Source organism: Ambystoma mexicanum, chromosome 9, assembly GCF_040938575.1.
Source record: "Ambystoma mexicanum isolate Mex_15411 chromosome 9, UKY_AmexF1_1, whole genome shotgun sequence".
NCBI lineage: Eukaryota > Metazoa > Chordata > Amphibia > Caudata > Ambystomatidae > Ambystoma > Ambystoma mexicanum.
Window position 1 is genome coordinate 67465832 of NC_090931.1, and position 26635 is coordinate 67492466.

The following is a 26635-nucleotide window of genomic DNA, read 5'->3' on the forward strand; positions in this document are numbered from 1 at the left end:
AAAGTAACTGTATTTGAATTGGGCAGTACCGCCCTAGGGAATACTGCCAAGCAAAAATATAGCACTTTGTCTTTACCTCCAGAGGTAACAGTACCAAATGTGTAATGCGGCTATATGCGCGCAGGGTTCTGGAAATCAGATAGCTCAGTCAGTTGCAAATGTCTTATGCCATAGCCGGCAGATTCTACAAAAGCCCTTGATGAAGACAGCGCTGGTCATTGGGCCGGCTCTCGCCGGATCCGAGATCCAGCACCAGATGTGTAGCTGGATCTCGGGACCCGGCCAGAGTCAGCCGCCCCAAATCCCTGCTCTGTGCTGGGGAGAAGGGAAAAAAAAGCTCCCGCGAACAAACTGTAACTTCCTCTGATGACCCCATGAAAGAGGTCACAAGAGGAAGTTACAGTCCTCAGCCACAACCCATTTTATTTATTTATGCAATGTTTGTCGGATACATGGACCCAGATTATTTATTTATGTATGCAATGTTTGTTGGATACCTATATCTGACAAACATTGCATAAATAAAAAAATAAATATGCAGGTATCGGACAAATATTGCATAGATAAATACCCCTATAAAAACGATTGCACAAGATGCAGCCACCCGACTGCTTTCAGAGGGGAGCTGCAGGAGCTGTGCTGGGTGTGGTTCAAGTAAAAGAAAACATTGCTTATGGGGAACAGAAATCGCCCTGTTTGAATAGTACCCAAGGGGAAGTTTTTTTAATACAATGGGATGAAAATTGTGCATTTTAAAGAATATATACTCAGCAACACTGGTCAAAACTATTATTCACATAGAGAAGTAACTCATCACCAGTGCCATGGAAGTGGTTTAAAGTGGAATTGATATTTAGTTGGGAAAAGAAGCAGCATGAAAGAAATAGTGCCGTTTTAAACTGTTATTTTGGACATTTTGTTTGATTGGAGGTCAACTGCCAGCTCCGCCCCCCTAAATGTCCATCCCCCAAACTCCTCCCCCACCCCTACCCTTGTGGGATCCCCCACCAATTTATTTTCCATTTCCACCACTGGATAAAGACAACCTGTCACCCCCATCTTAAAAATCTTTTACTCACCTGGGAAGCAGGATGCATTTCAAGATTCCATTCCTCGCCGAATGTACCTCACCAAGTCTTCCCCTCACCTATCTCCTGATAAGCGTCTCCCGGCGCAGCACACAGATTGGGAAACCTCTAAAAAGCCAACCGGTCCTGATGCGCGAACATTGGCTGCGGGGACAAACACATTCTCTGTCCATATCCTGAAACTCTGGCACAAACTTACAAGACACACCAGAAACGGAGTGAACCTTATCAATTTCAAGTTCAGGAAAAACCTCACAGGGATGTTATGTTAGGTTATATTAACAATTACAAATCATTGGTACAAATGTTGTCAAAATTGATGTCCCTACACACAGGAGTAAATACAGGACCAGTTATTGTGAATATTTCCAAGAACTACAGTGGGAGGCAAAAATGAATTTGTGTGGCTATTTTCCTGCTATCAAAAAAGCATTCAAATCCAAAGCAAAGAGAATCGATTGGAAGATGAATTTTACTCGTCTGAATTGAGAAATGTTAAATATATTGAATGGATTGTACATGAGTACTATAAACCTCAAAGATATTTAATATGTTGCCCAGACCCGTTGGTACGGAATTTTAGATTATTAATGCGAACTAACCAACTTCCGGTGAAATCTACCTTTGGTCATCAATGGAAGATCTTGTAAAAAGATAGATACTGCCGAATGTGCCTGAACGTTGATGAATTAGAAACTGTTAGGCACGTATTAAGCTCATGTCCTGAAAGACGAAATCACTATATGTTGTATTATGGTCGATTTGTCCATGATATGAATTGTGTACAATCAATGGAATTCTGGAGATGGTGTCTGAATGTGCAATCTGAGGCTGTATATATTGCTTTATATATAACAATCCCGCCTAGAAATATTGAAAGTTTTTAATACAAATTGGCCATTGACATGTAATAAAGTATTAAGGAAATGTTCAGTAGCCTTTTAAGTATTGTATGAATTGCTGTTCTATATTATGTATTTTTGTATGAATGATTGAGTATTTATTCCTTTTTCTATTTTTATACATATAATTAATCTTGAGATAGTATGTATGAATGTAAAAGTTGTAAAGTTTTATGAACTGAAAGACAACTTAATAATAAATTGATAATAATATATTAACAATGAAAGGTCGGAGAAGGTATTTGTCCAGGTCCTGTTCTGGCAAACTAGTAATTGCTGGTGTCCACAATGCCACAGCGAGTGGCACTTCTATGATCGATCCCTGCCAGAACACCCTACCATTGAGCAAACACTTGGATTACCGTTTGTGACAAGCCTCTACACATTTCTCTATGATGAGCTGTTAAGTTTATGGATTGTTTTCAGTATTATAATTTAACAGAAATCACAGTCTCATTCTCTCACAATCTCTTAGGAGTAGCCAACATGTTTTTCGAGCTATAAGCTCTTCTTCAAGGCTGTAAAAAGTCTTGTGTGCCTAATGTTCTTATGTTTTTTAGGTTCATTCTAAGTGCACCTCCAATTATTAGTGGATCCAAAGTATTTTCCTTATGCCATTAGTTCTCCCATTATGGTAAGATGTGTCTACATTATCTAGAATTGCATCTATTTTTCACTCTAGGATATTAGGCTCTCACGTGGCATGAAACATCGGAGAGAAAAAATCGGGATTCTAGAAACAAGAGGAGGAAACCTGAGAGCCTAATACTATACATTGAAAATTAGATGCAATGTTAGATAATTAATAAATATGTCACCAAAAAGAGAGAACCAATATTATGATTAAAATAATGTTGGTGCATGGCCTTTAAGTCGTTCTGCTTCACCTGTCAATCCATGCATCTAACTCTGACACTTAAGCCCTGTTTATCGTATGTCTTTTTATATTTATATTTTTTTTACACTAATCACCAAACTTCCCCTGGCAGATCCACCCAGTGCTCGAACTACACACAGTTTTCTCTGGGATTTCCACCATCCTTTGTGAAGGGTGGAGTAGATGGAGTGGAGTGATCAGAATAATGAGGTCACGGCTGCTGGGCAGACCTGCAGTCCTGCCAATCTCCTCAAAGAACCAAACCAAGTGCAGCAGTGGGGCACCGGCAGGCGGGACCGAGTCTTGGTGATTTGCATAAAAGCAAAGAGCATTTTGGGAACATAAGAATGACCACAGAATGTTATATTTGAAATATGTCTGTGATAGTTTTGTTTGTTTGTTTGTTTGTTTGTTTGTTTATTTATTTATAATGCGCTCCAGACCCAAAGGTTACCGGGCGCAGCAAAGAAGTATATGCGAAGCTTACAATGTTACATGAATAAAATTTACAATGAATAAAATTTACAGTATTGAATAAAATTTACAATATTACATAAATGCATAGTTACAAACTTTCAGTGTGTTAAGTAGTTACCATGTACACTCAGAAATGTGCAGGGGTATACATACAATGTTAAAACAGTTATAGGTATAATGAAGGTAGCTGATAGTATCTATGTGCAATTGAGAGAGGTTAGGCTTACAGTGGAGTGGAATCATATACAGTGTCTAGGCATTGTTAGAATTAATGTGTTTAATGAAGTTCCTTCTGAGGTGTGAGAAAGGTTGGTCTGCTCTTAGGTTAGGTGGCAAAGCATTCCAGTGGTTGGCAGCTCTAACAGGGAAGCTGGTACCACCAATGTTGGCAAGTCTGAATCTGGGTACTGCCAGGCAGTTGGAATTTTTATTTTGTCCGTCAAGTAACTGGGGGCAGCATTGTTGAGAGCCTTATGAGTTAAGGAGATCATTTTTAGATGGATTTTATTGTCGGTAGAGAGCCATTTGTGTTGCCGCCTAATAGGGGAGATATGCTCCCTTTTCTTTATGCCGAGTGCAGCTCTAAGAGCATTATTTTGTAATGTTTGGAGTCTTTGGGTAGTGGCTTTGTTGGCACCACTATAGAGGGCATTGCAGTAATCGAGTCAGGAAAGTATTAGGGCTCTCGCCAGGATTAGACAACTGTTATTGGATAAGAAGGGCTTACCTGCTCTTATCAGTTTGCAGGTGTAGGCTGTGGTAGAGGCAAGGGAGTTAACCTGTTTAGTGAAAGACATGGTAGAATCGAGGTAAAAACCAAGTGTTTTTACTTCCCTCGAGACTTTGATCACATTTCCATCAATACTGAAAGCAGAGTAGTCCGGGCCCAGTTTGTTAATGTTGGCTTGTGTGCCCAGAATGATCATCTCTGTCTTATCATCACTCAGGCAGAGACCATGGATTGCCATCCACGCCTGAATGATAAGATACACTCTGTTCACCAACTCCCCGTCCTTGCTATGATCCCCAGAAAGTGGGACGAGAATCTGTGTATCATCTGCATAGTTGGTGAAAATATTGTATAGGGTAGGGGAGACGCAGGATCCCTGAGGGACTCCACATGTGATAGGTATATGGTCTGCTGCTGCCGATGGGGAAAAACTCTCATAGTTCTCTCACTCAGAAAGGATTCTATCCAACTGATGGCTTGGGTCATTCAAGCAGGAAACCCTCCTGAGCAAGTAATGCACACTGGGCTCGCCACTCATTTCGTTTGTCGGAATTCTCACTCTAACAGTAAAATGTCTGTGAACGACAAGTCCTATATATGCATTTGGACAGTGCGTGCCTATAGATGTGAGGCTTTCGTTGTTCTGCTTGAGCGCACATTGCCCAGTTTCCTTAAATGCCTCACAAAGCTTGAAGTTTAATCACTTAGTTTGTGTGGGCTGATTTTGAAGACTTAGCCCTATTGGGGTTTCGGCGTCCCGGTGCTCCTTCAGGACAGATTGTTCTAGAAAGCACCTCTGGTTTTTTTATTCCTATTCCTCCAGTAATTTTGCCCACCACTTGCCGCCAAATGTACCTGGCCACAATGTTGCAAAGTTGTAAAGATCTCATCTCCCCCCCCCCACCGTGTCCCCCATCCTTCTCCTTTCCTCTTGGGGCATTGTGAAGGGATTACGTTGATAGCCGGTTCCATTTTAATACTCAGCACATTAATAGTTCAAAGCATGCTCGAATCAATTTAGATATCGGATGCATGGGGTTTCCGAAACCTGAAAGATTGAATACTGCTAAAAGGCTTGTCAAAGAAAATAAATTGTGCTCACTAAACTAATGGTAGGAAAATACGCGTTAAAAATGAAATGAAAAGTCCTTGAGTGATGTACTCCACTGAACTAGATCACGAGTGAGAGAATTAGTGAATCTGCCTTTTATTTCTTCTTTGTAAATGTTTACTTTGAGGCTTCTTTCTGATGGCTTTAGTGTCTTCACTCAGCATTAAATGCAAATAAATCATACACACAGAGATAGTGGCAACAAGGTGCCTATCCCTTCTAGTGAACAAATAAGGGTTTTTTAAAAAACGAATTTCATGTCACTCTCTATTGATTGTGCTGTTGCACTTCAGCTGGCCGTCATTATCTTATATTTTTGTTTTGGGCCTGACTTTTTACTGAAAGATTTTTACACCAGGCCAATTCCTTTGACGACCTTTGGACTTTATAATTTGAATCCACATTTAAAAAACAAATGCACATTGGTCCAATGATATGTCCTTCATGAAATGCATTTTGAAAGTGCATGAAAAAAGTGCTTCTAAACACAGTTGCCTGTAGCACCCTCATGCTAAGCCATCCATGTAAACAGGAGGCCAAACAAAGGTCGGGGGGGCTCAATGACGCACACCTTGATGGATTCACACCTCAGTTGACCACATGTGCCAAAACACTCAGATCCATTACTGACCGCAGTCTCTCCTTCCAGCATCACATCAAAGAAGCCCACACAACCTGGTATCAAACAGTACTCCTCTGGAAGATAAACCACTCCCTACTCCCCTTCTTATCCACTGATAGACCCACACCACTATGGAGAGAACACACTTCTCCTCAGCTTCCCAGACAAACACCTGGTCCTCCTAGGAGCTGCCCAGCATGCTGTTGCACGCCTGATAAGGGGGAACTAAGACTTTTGACCATACCGCCCCAATCTTAAGACATTACAGTGATTTCACATCCCAGCCAGGAAACTCTTAAAAACTGCCTGCACCCCATCCACATATGAGACAACTCCCGCCTGAACACCAGCCTACCTAGCCACAAAACCTGCACGCTTGTGTGACATGTGCTCCTCTAGGTTCCAGACTATCATGAGGCTCAACACTGAACTTACACTCAAGAGAAAGCCAGGAAGCAGCCCTACTCTTGCTATGGTCCAACATACTGGAACACCATCCAACGCTCCTGCAGTACAGGAAGGAACTCAAGACCCAGCTCTTTGGGGACCACCAACCAATCACTTATGACTTGCTACTCCTTAGTGTACACTACCCCTCGGGGCACCTAAGCTACTACAACCTCTAACCTCCCATTCCATTGACCTCTGTTAACTGCAGAATACTTGTAGAGAACTCTGCTGCGTCCTAAGTGTGTTCAAGCTGTGTAAACTCAAATGTCAATAGAACTACATGCAAGACACTAGGGGCCCGATTCATGGACTGTATTGCACTGTTCAAAGTGACTTTGCACTGTTGAAAAGTGACTTTGCACTGCCGACAGTCAGCCCAGAGCCAGTGAGACAGGGTGGGGGAACATGGGAGAAACACGTGTAGTGCTGAATAACTGGACAGTGCTGGTAAAATAGTTAAGAAGGTGAAGCAGAAGACTGGAGTATCCAGGCTGGCTCTGAAAGAGAAGGACGTTTCTTCCTCGTAGAGATGGAGAGAGGGCGAGATCCAGGGCAACAGGGCAGAGGAGATCCTCCGGGCACTATTTGGAAACAGCTACAGCGGGAACCGCTTTTGCCTTTTGCTTTGAGGCTTCTATGAAGTCCTCTGCAACACTGCAAGCATTCAAAAATGTAACACAATAAAAGCAATATCATGGAAAACACACACAGACACACACAACACACAAACACACTTTAGTTGGCATGTGGGTGGAAGTAAAGGGGCTTGTTCCTTCCTCTGGCTTACTGAGTAAAATACATTGATTTATGGAAAAGGAAAGGTTAAAAGTGGCTTGAAAATGTAAGCTGCATCAAAGGTTACAGCCAACATTCTGGCAGCCAACGGTTCGACAGTGGGATTCCGGCGAAAAGGGCATATCGGACTCACAACTTATTCAAGGATTCCAGCAAGCCACTCAGGTATGCATTTATTGCAACGTTTCCTAAAGTACATGATTGCAGAATCCATGACTGCAGGTGGCATATAATGGCAGCAGCTGCACATATTGAGTCATGCCTTATGGTATAATTGGGGCATTCGAGGCTGGAGTTAACACCTGGGGCCTGATTCATGGAACTTTTAGAGCGGTGGAAAGTGACTTTGCACTGCCAACCAACACCCTGATTCACAGTGCTGTACAAGACATATTTTTGTAGTGCAAAGTCACTTCGCACTGCAAAAGTACTCTTTGCACTGTGAATGAAGCCCATTTAGCATGGTAAAAGTGTACTTTTGCTGTGCAAGATGACTTTGCACTGCTAAAATACACTTTTCACTACTCTTTGAATCAGGGTGTTTGTTAGCAGTGCAAAGTGACTTTGCACCAGTGCATGGTCACTTTGCACCACGCTAAAACTTCCATGAATCACGCCCCTGGCATCTAAAACCTATGTGCTTTGCCAATGCTGGTGAAGTGTGTGCTCCCCCTATAGCCCCTGCAACCCAGCCCTCGTCATGTGTTCGATTGCCAGGAAGGGGCAATTGCAGCAGGCATGCAGCAGTATATAAAATGCACGGATCTCTTGCTATTTAGCAACATGCGTACATGCTTGTTCCATTGTTGGCAGGGAACTGTGCAATAACTGCGGCTGCAAGGATCCCTTTTATCGCATTGTGCAGGCGAATCACCTCCTGCTCTGTTGACATGTTGATGCCTATGCACAGAAGCATTTTCATTTATTTGACACTATCCCAAAGACGTGCAATTTGCTATTTTTGTAAAGGAGCTATGGGATGGGTGGTGTGTATGTACGCTATCCGACATACTCCTAGCGCTTTGCCGGAAGGTGATCTGTTTTTAAGCTGGCATGCCAAGGTTCTCGATATGAACATTGAGCGCTCTTCCATCTTCATGAAATCTTTATGGGGGTTTTTGTTGTATAAGTGCAAATTGAATGCAGGGGACCACCGACCTTAGCACGTAGGTTCTGTGTCCTCCCAGAATGCACTGTTCCTCTTCAGAATGCAAAGTGCAAATGGAAAGAGTAAATAATAGCAACATCACCTCCACTGTTTGCTTTTACTCTCTGAATTCTAAAAAAATGTGAATTCCATCTGCAAATTGTGCTTTGCAGACAACATTTACAATGAATTCCTATGGAATCTGCCTGCTTTTAGCAGGTGCATAATGCAGGCGGATTCCATAGGCATCCATGGAAAATGCAGGTGGATTCCCAAGGCATCCATGCACAATGAAGCAGATTCCATAGGAATCCATTAGTTTCACCCCAGCATGACAATCTGAAACTAGCCTAAAATGCTGCTGGAGGAAGGGGGGGTCTGAGGAGTGAACACACCTCCCACCCCCCTCTCCCACTCAACACATAGAGCATTTGGACAATCACACTGCATGGAACAGCGAGGAGTAAACTGCTTTACTGCACTGGTCCGCCCTTTATAAAAAAAAAAGTGCCTCCTAGTCTTTCTGAGAATATGTGAGTTTACCTGCGTCTGGAAGAAGCGTGAAACAAAAGGGCCAGCAATCGGGGCCGAGATGATGGCGCCTTCGCTTGCACCCAAAAGCCAAGGTATGAGATGAGCCAATGAGAGCTTGGCTCAAGCTTTGCCGAGAAAGCCATTCCACCAGTCCACATCTGAGTACCCAAGCAGTCAAGCCATTCCACCAGTCCACATCTGAGTACCCAAACAGTCAAGCCATTCCAGCAGTCCACATCTGAGTACCCAAGCAGTGAAGCAATTCCGCCAGTCCACATCTGAGTACCCAAGCAGTCAAGCCATTCCACCAGTCCACATCTGAGTACCCAAGCAGTGAAGCCATTCCGCCAGTCCACATCTGAGTACCCAAGCAGTCAAGCCATTCCACCAGTCCACATCTGAGTACCCAAACAGTCAAGCCATTCCAGCAGTCCACATCTGAGTACCCAAGCAGTGAAGCCATTCCGCCAGTCCACATCTGAGTACCCAAGCAGTCAAGCCATTCCACCAGTCCACATCTGAGTACCCAAGCAGGGAAGCCATTCCACCAGTCCACATCTGAGAACCCAAGCAGTCAAGTCATTCCAGCAGTCCACATCTGAGTACCCAAGCAGTGAAGCCATTCCACCAGTCCACATCGCAGTACTCAAGCAGTCAAGACATTACACCAGTGCACATCTGAGTACCCAAACAGTCAAGCCATTCCACCAGTCCACATCTGAGTTCCCAAGCAGTCAAGCCATTCCACCAGTCCACATCTGAGTTCCCAAGCAGTCATGCCATTCCACCAGTCCACATCTGAGTACCCAAGCAGTCAAGTAATTCCAGCAGTCCACATCTGAGTACCCAAGCAGTGAAGCCATTCCACCAGTCCACATCTGAGTACCTAAGCAGTGAAGCCATTCCACCAGTCCACATCTGACTTCCCAAGCAGTCAAGCCATTCCACCAGTCCACATCTGAGTTCCCAAGCAGTCAAGCCATTCCACCAGTCCACATCTGAGTACCCAAGCAGTCAAGCCATTCGGGCAGTCCACATCTGGGTACCCAAGCAGTGAAGCCATTCCACCAGTCCACATCTGAGTACCCAAGCAGTCAAGCCATTCCACCAGTCCACATCTGAGTACCCAAGCAGTCAAGCCATTCCACCAGTCCACATCTGAGTACCCAAGCAGTCAAGCCATTCCACCAGTCCACATCTGAGTACCCAAGCCGTGAAGCCATTACACAGTCCACATCTGAGTACCCAAGCAGTCAAGCCATTCCACCAGTCCACAACTAAGTACCCAAGCAGTGAAGCCATTCCACCAGTCCACATCTGAGTACCCAAGAAGTCAAGCCATTCCACCAGTCCACATCTGAGTACACAAGCAGTGAAGCCATTCCACCAGTCCACATCTGAGTACCCAAGCAGTCAAGCCATTCCACCAGTCCACATCTGAGTACCCAAGCAGTGAAGACATTCCACAGTCCACATCTGAGTACCCAAGCAGTCAAGCCATTACACCAGTGCACATCTGAGTACCCAAGCAGTGAAGCCATTACACAGTCCACATCTGAGTACCCAAGCAGTCAAGCCATTACACCAGTGCACATCTGAGTACACAAGCAGTGAAGCCATTACACCAGTCCACATCTGAGTACCCAAGCAGTCAAGCCATTACACCAGTCCACATCTGAGTACACAAGCAGTCAAGCCATTCCACCAGTCCACATCTGAGTACCCAAGCAGTGAAGCCATTACACAGTCCACATCTGAGTACCCAAGCAGTCAAGCCATTCCACAGTCCACATCTGAGTACCCAAGCAGTGAAGCCATTCCACCAGTCCACATCTGAGTACCCAAGCAGTCAAGCCATTCCACCAGTCCACATCTGAGTACCCAAGCAGTCAAGCTATCCCACCAGTCCACATCTGAGTACCCAAGCAGTCAAGCCATTCCACCAGTCCACATCTGAGTACCCAAGCAGTGAAGCCATTACACAGTCCACATCTGAGTACCCAAGCAGTCAAGCCATTCCACCAGTCCACAACTGAGTACCCAAGCAGTGAAGCCATTCCACCAGTCCACATCTGAGTACCCAAGCAGTCAAGCCATTACACCAGTGCACATCTGAGTACACAAGCAGTGAAGCCATTACACCAGTCCACATCTGAGTACCCAAGCAGTCAAGCCATTACACCAGTCCACATCTGAGTACACAAGCAGTGAAGCCATTACACCAGTCCACATCTGAGTACCCAAGCAGTGAAGCCATTCCGCCAGTCCACATCTGAGTACCCAAGCAGTCAAGCCATTCCACCAGTCCACATCTGAGTACCCAAGCAGTCAAGCCATTCCACCAGTCCACATCTGAGTACCCAAACAGTCAAGCCATTCCAGCAGTCCACATCTGAGTACCCAAGCTGTGAAGCCATTCCGCCAATCCACATCTGAGTACCCAAGTAGTCAAGCCATTCCACCAGTCCACATCTGAGTACCCAAACAGTCAAGCCATTCCACCAGTCCACATCTGAGTACCCAAGCAGTGAAGCCATTCCACCAGTCCACATCTGAGTACCCAAGCAGTCAAGTCATTCCAGCAGTCCACATCTGAGTACCCAAGCAGTGAAGCCATTCCACCAGTCCACATCTGAGAACTCAGGCAGTCAAGCCATTACACCAGTGCACATCTGAGTACCCAAACAGTCAAGCCATTACACCAGTCCACATCTGAGTTCCCAAGCAGTCAAGCCATTCCACCAGTCCACATCTGAGTACCCAGGCAGTCAAGCCATTCCACCAGTCCACATCTGAGTTTCCAAGCAGTCAAGCCATTCTACCAGTCCACATCTGAGTACCCAAGCAGTCAAGTCATTCCAGCAGTCCACATCTGAGTACCCAAGCAGTGAAGCCATTCCACCAGTCCACATCTGAGTTCCCAAGCAGTCAAGCCATTCCACCAGTCCACATCTGAGTTCCCAAGCAGTCAAGCCATTCCACCAGTCCACATCTGAGTACCCAAGCAGTCAAGCCATTCGGGCAGTCCACATCTGAGTACCCAAGCAGTGAAGCCATTTCACCAGTCCACATCTGAGTACCCAAGCAGTCAAGCCATTCCACCAGTCCACATCTGAGTACCCAAGCAGTCAAGCCATTCCACCAGTCCACATCTGAGTACCCAAGCAGTCAAGCCATTCCACCAGTCCACATCTGAGTACCCAAGCAGTGAAGCCATTACACAGTCCACATCTGAGTACCCAAGCAGTCAAGCTATTCCACCAGTCCACAACTAAGTACCCAAGCAGTGAAGCCATTCCACCAGTCCACATCTGAGTACCCAAGAAGTCAAGCCATTCCACCAGTCCACATCTGAGTACACAAGCAGTGAAGCCATTCCACCAGTCCACATCTGAGTACCCAAGCAGTGAAGCCATTCCACAGTCCGCATCTGAGTACCCAAGCAGTCAAGCCATTACACCAGTGCACATCTGAGTACCCAAGCAGTGAAGGCATTACACAGTCCACATCTGAGTACCCAAGCAGTCAAGCCATTACACCAGTGCAAATCTGAGTACACAAGCAGTGAAGCCATTACACCAGTCCACATCTGAGTACCCAAGCAGTCAAGACATTGCACCAGTCCACATCTGAGTACACAAGAAGTCAAGCCATTCCACCAGTCCACATCTGAGTACCCAAGCAGTGAAGCCATTACACAGTCCACATCTGAGTACCCAAGCAGTCAAGCCATTACACAGTCCACATCTGAGTACCCAAGCAGTGAAGCCATTCCACCAGTCTACATCTGAGTACCCAAGCAGTCAAGCCATTCCACCAGTCCACTTCTGAGTACCCAAGCAGTCAAGCCATCCCACCAGTCCACATCTGAGGACCCAAGCAGTCAAGCCATTCCACCAGTCCACATCTGAGTACCCAAGCAGTGAAGCCATTACACAGTCCACATCTGAGTACCCAAGCAGTGAAGCCATTCCACCAGTCCACATCTGAGTACCCAAGCAGTCAAGCCATTCCACCAGTCCACAACTGAGTACCCAAGCAGTGAAGCCATTCCACCAGTCCACATCTGAGTACCCAAGCAGTCAAGCCATTACACCAGTGCACATCTGAGTACACACGCAGTCAAGCCATTACACCAGTGCACATCTGAGTACACAAGCAGTGAAGCCATTACACCAGTCCACATCTGAGTACCCAAGCAGTCAAGCCATTACACCAGTCCACATCTGAGTACACAAGCAGTCAAGCCATTCCACCAGTCCACATCTGAGTACACAAGCAGTCAAGCCATTCCACCAGTCCACATCTGAGTACCCAAGCAGTCAAGCCATTACACCAGTGCACATCTGAGTACACAAGCAGTCAAGCCATTACACAGTCCACATCTGAGTACCCAAGCAGTGAAGCAATTACACAGTCCACATCTGAGTACCCAAGCAGTGAAGCCATTCCACCAGTCCACATCTGAGTACCCAAGCAGTCAAGCCATTCCACCAGTCCACATCTGAGTACCCAAGCAGTCAAGCCATCCCACCAGTCCACATCTGAGTACCCAAGCAGTGAAGCCATTCCACCAGTCCACATCTGAGTACCCAAGCAGTGAAGCCATTACACAGTCCACATCTGAGTACCCAAGCAGTCAAGCCATTCCACCAGTCCACAACTGAGTACCCAAGCAGTGAAGCCATTCCACCAGTCCACATCTGAGTACCCAAGCAGTCAAGTCATTACACCAGTTCACATCTGAGTACACAAGCAGTCAAGCCATTACACCAGTGCACATCTGAGTACACAAACAGTGAAGCCATTACACCAGTGCACATCTGAGTACACAAGCAGTCAAGCCATTACACCAGTGCACATCTGAGTACACAAGCAGTGAAGCCATTACACCAGTCCACATCTGAGTACCCAAGCAGTCAAGCCATTACACCAGTCCACATCTGAGTACACAAGCAGTGAAGCCATTACACCAGTCCACATCTGAGTACCCAAACAGTCAAGCCATTCCAGCAGTCCACATCTGAGTACCCAAGCAGTGAAGCCATTCCGCCAGTCCACATCTGAGTACCCAAGCAGTCAAGCCATTCCACCAGTCCACATCTAAGTACCCAAGCAGTCAAGCCATTACACAGTCCACATCTGAGTACCCAAGCAGTCAAGCCATTCCACCAGTCCACAACTGAGTACCCAAGCAGTGAAGCCATTCCACCAGTCCACATCTGAGTACCCAAGCAGTCAAGCCATTCCAGCAGTCCACATCTGAGTACCCAAGCAGTGAAGCCATTCCGCCAATCCACATCTGAGTACCCAAGTAGTCAAGCCATTCCACCAGTCCACATCTGAGTACACAAGCAGTGAGCACAACGCATAGTGTCTGAACCGAGTGAACTCTGTGCATTGCCTCTCCCAGAGCCATTTAAAAAAAAAGTGAACATTGAAAAGGAGGATGGGCAATGTGTGTGTACACCTGCGTGCACTGCAGACCCGTCCATGCACTTTTCATTGTTTGCACTTCAAATTGCAAACATTGCACTAAAACCAGTTTAAATCGAGTTTACGTGCATTTTTTGCACTATGAAGTGCACTCAATCCACGTAAACTCGGTTTCGACAGATTTTTCCATGCACGGCTTGCACTTCAGATTGTAAAGAACGTAAAGTGCACGGAAGAGATTGCAGCGCACGGGCGTGTGCACATCGACGACCCCCTGCTCAATATGGGCCTTTTTTTCAAAAAGTCGGAAAAAGGTCATTGATCGTTAATTCCTGACGGGACGTAAGGAATCGCGTTAATGGCCCGGGATTTTGGACCAAAGTTCCGCAAGAACCTGTGATTGATCTACATGACTAAGTGGCTTTTTCCTGGGGAGTGTCAGGCAATGGCGGCCCCCCACTACAGGCGGGTGGGCGCCGCTCTCCTGATTAGCAGGCCACCAGCTCACCTGAGTGGCAGGTCGCCACCTCACCTGATTGCCAAGCAGCTCAGTCGCCACACTTTATTTGCACTGGGAATTGTGATACCTTCCTCTCAGCAGGAACGTGCCCCCCACAACGCAATTCTTTTTTTCGTTTGATTGCAGAACCCTTCGGACTCTGTATCAAAAGTAACACAAAAGAATGAGAAGTGGCATAGCGGAAGACTGGCCCGCCTCTCATTTTTTTCGCTGGCAGTGTAGACATACTTACTGGCAGGAGAGGAGTCCTCTCCTGTTTGTCATCGTGTTCACGAGTGTGGAGGGTTTATACAGGAAGTTTAAGTGTTTTTTTTTTAATGTGTGTGTGTGTATGTATGCATGTATAGATTGTATTCTTGTATGTATGCATGTTGGTGTGTTTGTTTTTATGAATGCATGCATGCAAGGAGTTGTATGAATGATGTGTAAATACACGGGTCGAGGTGTTTATTGTGTGTGTGTGTATGTGTGTGTGTGTGTGTGTTGTGTGTGTGTGTGTGTGTGTCTCAGCCCCTACCCCTAAATGTTGTGGTTCTGCTCAGTGGGGCCCCTAATGTTAGGGGTGGGAGCTGCTGGAGGAATGGCATTATTTTTTGCTTTTCCCTTTATGCACAGTACCATGCATAAAGGGTAAAATAAACATAAGTGAAGTCTTGTTACATTGCTAGACTGGCCTGCATTGAATGTAAGGCCAGGCTATCCGCATCATAACACTTATCATTGCTTTAACCTCGATGCACTATTACTGTGTATTGAGGGTGAACAATGATAAGTGGAAGGGCAAGATAGGAGAGACAGCGAGAGAGAGATGGGAGGGCCAGAGAGGAGAGAGAGACAGACAGAGAGAGAGAGAGAGAGAGAGGTGGGAGGACCAGAGAGGAGAGAGAGAGAGATGGGAGGGCCAGAGAGGAGAGACAGAGAGCGAGAGAGACAGCGAGAGAGAGAGAGATGGGAGGGCCAGAGAGGAGAGACAGAGAGCAAGAGAGACAGGGAGAAAGAGAGAGAGAGGTAGGAGGACCAGAGAGGAGAGAGAGAGAGAGATGGGAGGGCAAGAGAGGAGAGAGAGGGAGAGAGAGAGAGAGAGAGAGAGAGAAAGAGAGAGAGAGAGATGGGAGGGCGAGAGAGAGATGGGAGGGCAGAGGGGAGAGAGAGACAGACAGATGGAGGAGTGAATATATAGAATATTGGGTAAAACGAGGGGATTTATGGCCGAGGAACTTTAGAAAGATATGTAAAACAGGGATCCAAAGGAAAGGGATGAAGGTCGCTTTCACATGGATCCACAGGAAGGGGAGGAAGGTCGCTTTTAGGGGCAAAGGGGAAGAAACAATGAATGGGTGATGCCACAAGAGGAAACCTGGCAGATACAATGTCAGCCTCTTAGCATCATAGAAAGAGCGGGAGAGAAAGTGAGTGGAGACTCGCAAACACATAGCAGTTTGGATCCCAGGCCTGCTCCACTCAGCCATTCCCACAATTCTTTTAAATTCCACTTGGAAAAACAAAAGCAGCGAAGCCAAGAAAGGCAGAGCGGCGCTGCAGAAGGCCGGCCCGTCTGGCCCCTCGCTCGAGACCATAATTGATTTGCGATTTATTTTTACTGCAGAACCTCAGTCTCGTGTGACCTTAGGAAAACAAGGCTGCCGCCCAGCCTGCGATGCGCCTCGATGGGGAACAGGTCTCTCTCGCCCCTTTGCTAGCCCCCCTGTCCCCAACCCTCAGTCCCCCAAAATGTAGGGGTTCCCAGAGTGGGGGCAGGGAGGGGTTATCAGGCTGCCGCTCCCTCGGCACAAGCAGAGGCCTTTTTACGCAACAGGACCACCAAATGATATTTGGAAAACTCTAGGCCAACTCTGAGCCGGCACGGTCTCGACTTACATCTTACCCTGCCAGAAATCCAGACTAAACACACATTTGAAGTTTGTGAACGCCCCTCTTATTTTAAGCACCAATTCAATTGCTACAAAGATGGCAAGTGACCCTTAGGCTCCTTTATCACCTGTACCAAGTCTTTGATTTGTACCCTACACCACTTTGCATGCTGGTACTTGTAGGCCCACCTAACCTAGAGTTCTCCATGTACAGAGACACCTTCTCCGAGATTCACACGAACGGCGTGCTAGGACGCGCCTTCTTCTGGTCAATCAGGCTTTAGCTTCTTGAGTAGGATTTCAGGAATGTGTCCAAGGACCAATCGTCTTTCAGTTGGGCGGTGTCAACACACCTCACGGGTGTTCCTGACACCCAACAGCCCACAACACCAAATGTTTGTAGGCGCATCACACCATTCCTGCATCACCTTCAAGGCAACATGTATCACCAAAAAGACACGACCACTAAGATCCATGCTCACCTTAATGGCAAACTTACGAACTCTGGAGACAACAGAGGACCAGGAGAGTGGCCATTGCCAGCTTGAAAACCAAGAGCAGCACAAAAGAACATTCTCCAGCTATGCACAGGGAGCATTGAACACCATTCCTCCTGACATCAGTCTGGCCCCATCTCTCTTGCAATTTCGAACAGGCATTGGCAATGCCAACAGTTTGGGCTTTTGTGTAGGCCTGAGAAAAGCATTTGCCAGGCACAACTCTAGTGGTATTAACTGGCCATTGATGGCAACAGGTGCAACTTCGTGCCAATGCGTGTTTTAGCCAGACTTCAGTGAAGGAAAACCATAGTGCTTCTACATCGAGTTGCTGAAGGCAGACCTGGTTAAGGCCTTTTTATTACATGAGTAGTGAGTTTACTTCTCCAATTAAGTAATTAACTCTCAGAAGACTGATTTAAAAAAAAAAAAAACAGTGGCAGGCACATCCAGTGCAAAATCTGGTGGTGAGGCTTGAATAAAGAGAGCTCAAGGAGTTCTCAGGTGGAGGTGTTTTGGGCGGGTAAGGGCAGGGACCGGGTGGGAATGTCCAAAGGGATTAACATGGCCATGGGCAGACAATGAGTGGGCAAATAACCAAACCACATCTACAGGCTTGGTGTCCCTCCTCATATGCAATTTCTTCCTGTCTGTGCTCTAATGCAATACGTTCAGCTTATAGGTAGCGCATACGCCACATAACAGCCCAAACTAAAAAGGACTGAAGATGCGCCATTTGAAAAATTATCTCATGGAAACCTAATCTCTGGAGTCAACTTGCCATGGACTGGGATCACTTTTATCTCCTTCATCCGGCACCTATAACTCTCTGAATCCTCCAAACTGTACTCTTAATATTCTCTCTTTGCAATGCTATGCATGTCATTGTATCCTATCACTGTAAGTCTGTGTGTGCAGGACTCCCCCTCCTTCCTGCTAGGTGTCTGTTATATGAAACCCAATCCAAACACTCACAGATACACAGTTCCCCAAGAGGTAGCTTTATCCACGCCTGCAAACTTCACATTGGACATCGATTTGCTGCTGAGGCAGCTAAGTGGTTTGCTTACTAGCTGCCGAGATATGACATCACAGATCTGGTTTCAGACAGGAGAAACTCAGCCTTTTATCCATCCAGGGCCCATAAAATGTGTATCAATTAGTTGGGTGAAAATACTACCCATTCATTGTAAGCTAAAATGGAGAACGCAGATTATGTCGTGTGCTATTTGCATGGTCCATATGATCAAAATGACAAGGCCCAGCACAGCATTCATGGACTTGGTGGTTCTCGCCAACCGAAATATATGGGTCAGCTTGGATGGCCCTTTAGTCGTCCTCTTTGTTATTTGTTCCTTAAGAGATTATTGGCCTTCCATGAAGTAGAGCAATGGGAAACCAGTGGTTGGTGTTATTTATTTATTTAACATTTGTAAAGCATGCCAAACCCTTAGGCATCAGACCGCTGGTTGCAGTAGCATATAAAATATACAGTACATCATAATTTCAAAAACGACAGACAGGAAGAAGACAGGATCCAGTGGCAGCGGGCCTGATGGTCTTAGAGAAAGGAATTCGAAGGTGGGGCATCCTGGGTGAATAGCAGTGCCTTGGGGTGCATACGGAAGACCCAGAGTGATTGTTCAGCTCGAGTTAGTAGTTTTTTTTTAATATGACCACATTGAAAACATCCATTTCCACCCCCTGTATTATCTTGTATTCCCAGCCATCATCCTCTCTTCTTTACTCTACCCTGAAGGCACCTTTCTGCTGTTGTGACCTGCAATAAAACCAACGTAGCACAACACAACTCAACACTGACCAGCAAGGATGCAAACTTCCTGATCAACACTGCTCATATTGCTTTTCAGTCACCTCGTGTAGCCTTGTGGTGCTGAAGAAAATATCAAGCAACTATTACACAAATCCTTAAAGCGATGGATGGTGACGCCAGCGGATGCGGGCAGAAAGCCATCATGTGGTCATCAGAGACCAGATAAAACCATTGCAGGTCCTAACCATCACACCAAGATTGTGAATGGAGATATCACAATGCTGACAACTTGAACTATTATAGGAAAATGGCAAAGCCAATGGAAATATTAAAAGTTGACAACGTTTTTAAGAAGGTAGAGGCCACACGTCGTGTCCACTTGTGTTGTGTCTTAGCAACATTGCATTTAAACAACCCTTGGATCCGAGGCTTTTGATTGGAAGATGATGTTGTGAGGCACGTTGGCAGACCTTATTGGGTTGAACTTCATGAAAATGTATCCAATGTACCCAATGGACCCAACAGTGCCCCTTCGCTCAACACCTGATATGAAGACACTCAGAATCATACGCGTGTCAGTATTTTTTATGGTCAAAAGTTTTAGCAGATGTTTGTGGCATAAGAGCAAGTGGATTCCATGACAACAGTCTCTGTTCGCAAGAATAATGGCACGACGTGTGAGTGTTGTCAGAAAAGGGGTGATAATCTGGGCAAGTCAAAGATGGTAATTTGATGAGCGGCACATGTGTAGATGTGATGTTTACAGGCATGCTTGTGATCGAAGTGATTTCAGAATGCATTTATCCCCCGGGTGGGTGAAGGTGCTTTCATCACCGGGGTGGGTGAAGGTGCTTTCATCACCAGGGTGGGTGAAGGTGCTTTCATCACTTGGGTGGGTGACTGTGTTCTAAGAGGGTGGCCAATGGAAGGGATAGATCACCAGTTTATCGTCTATCACTTCCTTAGTTACCAGTAAAGTCAGAGCGTGTTTCAGTTTAAGAGCAAGGTCAGAGTTCCTAATATTGGAATAGTCTAATACAGAGATTTTCCATCTGTTTATTGACATGGCCTCATTTTCTCTGAAAACCGAAATTCAATAGTATTTTGACTCTGTAGCTCTTGACCCACTGTTTTCTGCTAGAGTGGCAGGTGCGCTTGCCTGTGTATCACCGTCCACTACTCACAATCAGGCACCCTTCACCAGCACTAAAGTCACGACCAAGTGGCAACAAGTGATTGAGTTCTCACCACACCATTGCAATCATTTATTTTAATTTTCTTTAGCCCTGGGCCTACCCAGCGGGCCTCGGAGCGCCTTACATGGATCAAATATTGAAAAGTTGGGAGTTGAAAAAGAAGCTACAGATTGTTTTCAGAAAAGGATAGGAGGATTAGGATAGATGCAATAGCAGTGGAGGGGGGCAGGGTTATGTGTGGGGAACAGGCATGTCTTGAGGCTCTTTCTGAATGTGTTGACAGAGGATGCAGCGCGCATGTGAAGAGCTGGGGAGTTCTCTGCCCTGGATGTCCAGTGGATACATGCTTGTTTTTGTCTGCATGTGACTTTGCAGAGTAGAACGTGTAGAAGGTGTTGGCTAGTGTTGGTGTGGGTGATGGGTTTTAGTTTGTCATGAAGGTAAGATGGAGTTTTGAGGTGCATGGAGTTGAATGCAACACTTACTTCTCTTGCCGTACCATCATTATTTCTCCCTTCTAGTCCCTCATCTATTTTTCTTTGCCTCCTCTGCTCCCCGATTCCTATTTTCCGTCTAACTTCACGTCTAAGGGAAGGGAATGGAAGCTCCTCAATTTCTAAATCTTCGCATGACCTCTATCAATGCGCCTCCAACTGGTCAACCTTCTTCTTGTTCCTCTTCCAACACCTCCCACACCCTCTCACTTGGCTACTCAATCTCCACTTTTTAGTCTCTCCTTCTCTTTGCAACCTGTCCTCAAACCTTGTACATACTCTCGCATTGCCGTCCTCTCTTTAGCAGTCTCTTCATACCAGTGACCCATAATCCTATATATCTGTTTTGGTAGTTGTTTTTCGTAGCCCCTGGCAAGGAAATGCAGCTAAAACAAAGTAATCACTAACCCACCTTGTGTTTGTAGTTGCATCATGTTATTCATATTTTTGGGGGATTTATAAAGCGCGTTCACATATACTACTGATTGTGGTAGGTTAGTGTGGGTTAACCAGAGGATGAGTACATTTGATAACTGGTGTTTCGCTGTGAGTTGAGGGAGGATTCTACTCTCCCCCATTACAGTTGATTGTTTGACAAAGGCTGGTTTGGTCACGACCCCTTGAGGACATTCCAAATATTAGACACTTTAATTATGATTTCAGTTGTGTCTTAGGGTTGTGAAGTGATCTCTATGGACCCACCCAACTTTCACTGTTTGAACTTCGACTCATGGACTTTCATTGTGTTCTTCTACTGTAGGTTTCCGGTCGTGTCCTTATGGGCAGAGAAGGGACCTACCTCATCAGGATACCTAAGGGTTTGGGCGAGTAACAAATGTAATAATAAAATAAAATAATAAAATAAAAACATGTATTTCCTGTGTAATGATATATTTAGAGACTACTCACAACATGGGGAGTTCAACCCCCAATTAAAGTGCCACACAATATATCATGTGTTTGATTCAGTTGTGCCCTGCCTATGATTCATAGTGATCCACATAGATCCCGGATTGTAAAAGGGGGAAAGGGGGGGTCCTCTTTTGTATTTATAGAGGGGCCTGGATCTGGAGGAAGGATATATTGCAAAAAAGGGGGGTGGATTCAGGCTACCTCTTCCTCTGAGATAATTACAGGTGTGGCAGAACTATGGATGTAACAGATTCTATTACATAAAACCTGTATATTTTTTATATAATAGAGCACAGATTTATTGTCAAGTGTACAACATGGTTTATTTACACATAGGGGATGACATACTTTTTTTGACATATACACATATACATCTAAATTTCAAGTACTTGTTCATTATATTGTGTCATCATATAATGTAACAGTGAGACAAAATTAATACATAGTAACTAAGAGTGCAATGTTACTGAAACATGCACATATCGAGTCAGTCGACACTCAAATGTGTTTCCAGCTACGGACAACAACACGTGTAGATGATGTAGTGTCCTATAGCTTTCCTCAGGACTTGTATTGCCGAGTGTTGTGGGAAGAAATTCCACCCGTGGCTCGTAGTATCAGTAGGAACTGTGGGAACATAAAGGGAGAGGGGAGTGTGTTTAGAAAAAATCGTCTGTGCGTGGGGATAACTGCCACTACACGTAGTGGTGCCATAACATACCTGTTGCAAGTGTTTTGGAGTCTCAGGGCAGATAATTTGGAATGGCGTCTCTGGGTTTGCCAAAAGAAGATGGAGTCCTTAAACTCTAGTTGCATACGTAATGTATATGCTGCAACAAAAAAGACAACAGAAATGTTGTTGTTTACTAATCTGTCGTCATATGTGACAGAAAAACCACGAGCCCGTGTGATATTGTTAAAAAGGGGCACACCAGTGAACACTAGCTGAGTGACTGCCTGTATGCTGCCTGTGAATTAAAAATGCACCTCGTGTCACTCAAGATTGTCGTAGTTTAAGCAGGAAGAACGGGTGTCCTTTACCTCGAGTGCTTGTTCAAGTATAAATACGGGGATGTATCGTACCTTCCACCGTAGGGCTGTACTGCCTGCAGGAACCTCCGGACGTCCAATGCACATGCGTGGTAGTGTGCAGAAGGACGTGCTGGAACTTAACAAGCAAAAAGATCTGCGCATGTGATAAGTATTACTGCTGCTGTGCATGCGCACTAACACAAATGGGAATGAACGCTTGCCGGCATATTATTATTATTATTATAGATCCTGCCTAAAAAATGCGGTTGAGGATAAGCCAATGGTAGCACATTTCAGTAAATTAAAACATAAACACACAGAATTCCAGTGGTCCATCATTCAAACCATTAGTGAAAAAGAACTAGGAGGAGACAGAGATCTGGCACTGAAAAAACTGGAACAAAAATGGATCCACAGATTGGACACAGTGAGAAACGGACTCAATGTTTGTATAGAATGGAATCTGTTCTTCTGATGTCATCACTTTTCCTACTTTGCCATCCTTTACAACCATGTAGCTATCCTCGACACATCCTTTAGACGCCTCATTTAGTAAATGGGCCCGAAATTAAAAAACAGTCTAATAGCCGTTGTCCAAATGGAGTGATACCAATAAGCTATATTTACGTGTCTGCATTCATGCCACACAACCACGGGACACTACCACGCATGTGCATTGGACGTCCGGAGGTTCCTGCAGGCAGTACAGCCCTACGGTGGAAGGTACGATACATCCCCATATTTATACTTGAACAAGCACTCGAGGTAAAGGACACCCGTTCTTCCTGCTTAAACTACGACAATCTTGAGTGACACGAGGTGCATTTTTAATTCACAGGCAGCATACAGGCAGTCACTCAGCTAGTGTTCACTGGTGTGCCCCTTTTTAACAATATCACACGGGCTCGTGGTTTTTCTGTCACATATGACGACAGATTAGTAAACAACAACATTTCTGTTGTCTTTTTTGTTGCAGCATATACATTACGTATGCAACTAGAGTTTAAGGACTCCATCTTCTTTTGGCAAACCCAGAGACGCCATTCCAAATTATCTGCCCTGAGACTCCAAAACACTTGCAACAGGTATGTTATGGCACCACTACGTGTAGTGGCAGTTATCCCCACGCACAGACGATTTTTTCTAAACACACTCCCCTCTCCCTTTATGTTCCCACAGTTCCTACTGATACTACGAGCCACGGGTGGAATTTCTTCCCACAACACTCGGCAATACAAGTCCTGAGGAAAGCTATAGGACACTACATCATCTACACGTGTTGTTGTCCGTAGCTGGAAACACATTTGAGTGTCGACTGACTCGATATGTGCATGTTTCAGTAACATTGCACTCTTAGTTACTATGTATTAATTTTGTCTCACTGTTACATTATATGATGACACAATATAATGAACAAGTACTTGAAATTTAGATGTATATGTGTATATGTCAAAAAAAGTATGTCATCCCCTATGTGTAAATAAACCATGTTGTACACTTGACAATAAATCTGTGCTCTATTATATAAAAAATATACAGGTTTTATGTAATAGAATCTGTTACATCCATAGTTCTGCCACACCTGTAATTATCTCAGAGGAAGAGGTAGCCTGAATCCACCCCCCTTTTTTGCAATATATCCTTCCTCCAGATCCAGGCCCCTCTATAAATACAAAAGAGGACCCCCCCTTTCCCCCTTTTACAATCCTAGTTTGGACAACCGTACGGTTGGTGGAAAAAATAATTACGAATATCCAATGGAGAATGTAAACATAGTATCATTCACAGACGATTTATATCGGAAATTATTGGAAAAACCCTCGCTGTTGGGACACACACCACAAACAGCACCAGCAGAAAAGGAAGCCTCTACCATAGACACAGAGACCCTACTGCAAAAAAAGAAAAAACTGGTACGCACAGAATCGCATGGACTTCTTATGTTAGAGTACTTAAAAAATGGAGTCATCCCAGAAGGTTTACAAATAAAGAATATACCAAGAGTCTTTTTAGATAACCCTAAATTCCAGGCAAAATTCAGCGGCGTAGGGAACAAATGTTCGAGAGATTGGATAATACTGATAATAGAAACGGCAGAAGAGGAGGCGCAAAAACAGACAGAGGAACTAAAAACACTTGAAGCTAAGATCATTGAAGAGTCAGTTATTCCTGACATCAAGGCCCAACTGGAAAAAATAGAAGAAGAAATAAAAAAATTTAAAGAGTTCACTCTGGACAAGAAAATTTGGAAACTTAAAAAGGATATTCAGAATTACCAAGAAGAGAAAACATATCCATATCTTGTCCCAGGCTTCTTTCAACAGCAAAATTCAGGCAATCTCCCCAGAGGGGGTAATCAACAACGATTCCCCAAAAAATACGTATCCTTTTCAAATTCCTCAAACAGCAGTGGATCAGACTCCTCTATAAGTGGCCCATCTACATCAGGTACAGGTCAAAAAAGAGGACAGTTTTTTCAAGGACGTGGGAAACAAGGACGAACACGCCAACAGGGTTATCACGGAATGAGAACACGTCAATGGATGCCACCACCCCCACAGCAAAATTGGTAATACCCATCTTTAATTTAAGTGATTACATCCTTACTCCTGATGACATCAATATACTTAGCAAAGGGCTGAGTTTTGTACCTACCAATAGAGCAGACCGTTTTTCCACAGAGGTGGAAGTAAGAAAGTTCTTTAGAATGATACGTCTGAAGTATTTCTTTCGGAACTCAAAACAAGATAAACCTCCAGACCCCACTACCACGGGACTAAAACCAAAATCCACCTTTACGCCTACTTCATCTATGATGTGCCCAGAAATACTTGCCTTTGAGAATAAAGTCCTAAGAGAAATGGAAACTATTTTCAAAACAAAAAACCATCAAAGAGACAATCTCACTAAAGAAGAAAGAAATGCACTGAAACACCTAGAAGAACAGCAAGCCTTCTGTATAAAACCAGCAGATAAGGGAGGCGGAATAGTACTATGGGGTACCAAACTATATGAAGATGAATTACAAAAACATCTCCAAGACACACGGTTCTATAAAAAATTGGAAAGAAACCCAACAGAACGCCTAATGGATGAGATCAAAAGCCTGATGATCTTTGCAGAATCCCAGGGATGGATTGATGCAGACGAGAAATCTTTCCTTACTAAAGAACATCCGACCACCCCGGCTTTCTATTGTATCCCAAAAATACACAAAAATACTACAAAACCCCCGGGAAGACCTATAGTTTCTGGAATAGGCTCGCTGCTGGAGCCTTTATCTATATACACTGATGTGTTCCTACGACCTTTTGTTAAAAAAATGCAATCATATACGCAAGATACGACAGCAATGATACACCATCTCAACAGAATCAAAACAGAACCAGACGACATTCTAGTCACGTTTGACGTGGAAGCGTTATACACCAGCATTCCACAGAGAGACTGTCTACAAATACTGAAAGTCTATTTAGACACAAGACCAGACCAAACAACACCGACATCTTTCATATTGGAATGTATACGGATAGCACTCACGGAGAATTTCTTCATGTGCCAAGGAAAGTTTTTTCAGCAAATAAGAGGGACCAGTATGGGCTCCACTTTTGCCCCGGACTTAGCAAACCTTTATATGGACCACCTAGAAATCAACAACATCTATAATGAAGACAACAGATATAAAGAAAAAATAATCGGATGGGTCAGATACATCGATGATGTCTTCACCATCTGGAGAGGCACCCAACAACAGCTAGAAGAGTTCCACACATGGCTCAACACCATAGATTCATGTATTAAATTCACCATACATTCAGACAAATTCAGCATTCCTTTTTTAGACCTCAATATCCAGACCACCAATGAGGGAGCTCTGATGACTAGCCTGTACAGAAAACCAACAGACAAGAACACACTGCTTAACTTCAGAAGCTTCCATCCCCAAGCTCTCAGAGAGAACCTGCCATATGGTCAGTTCTTAAGGATACGCAGAAATTGCACAACTCTATCAGACTATGACCTTAATGGAAAAGAACTTGAGTCTCGTTTAAAAGCAAGAGGATACCCGTCTCAAATCATCAGAAAAGCCTGTAAAACGGCAAGGAATACCAACAGGGACAACTGTCTCACAAAAAACCCTAGAGTGGAACACACTGACAAAATGACATG

At 44.8% G+C, this 26635-nt stretch overlaps 1 protein-coding gene across 4 annotated transcripts in view; it reads right to left on the bottom strand.

Annotated features, from left to right (window-relative positions):
• The window catches only part of FLI1 (Fli-1 proto-oncogene, ETS transcription factor), a 298063-nt gene that overhangs the window by 239494 nt on the left and 31934 nt on the right, over positions 1-26635 (bottom strand). The window contains exon 1 of one of the 4 annotated variants that reach the window (XM_069614180.1): positions 1080-1100. The exons of 2 other annotated variants lie outside the window; for them this stretch is intronic. Coding sequence is in view for 1 of the 2 variants with exons in the window: in XM_069614176.1 (XP_069470277.1) it covers positions 1080-1097 (18 nt within the window). In the remaining variant the exon portion in view is untranslated. Of the gene's footprint in view, positions 1-1079; positions 1101-26635 lie in introns of those variants that run through there. One more of the 4 variants, XM_069614176.1, reaches the window with a different exon arrangement.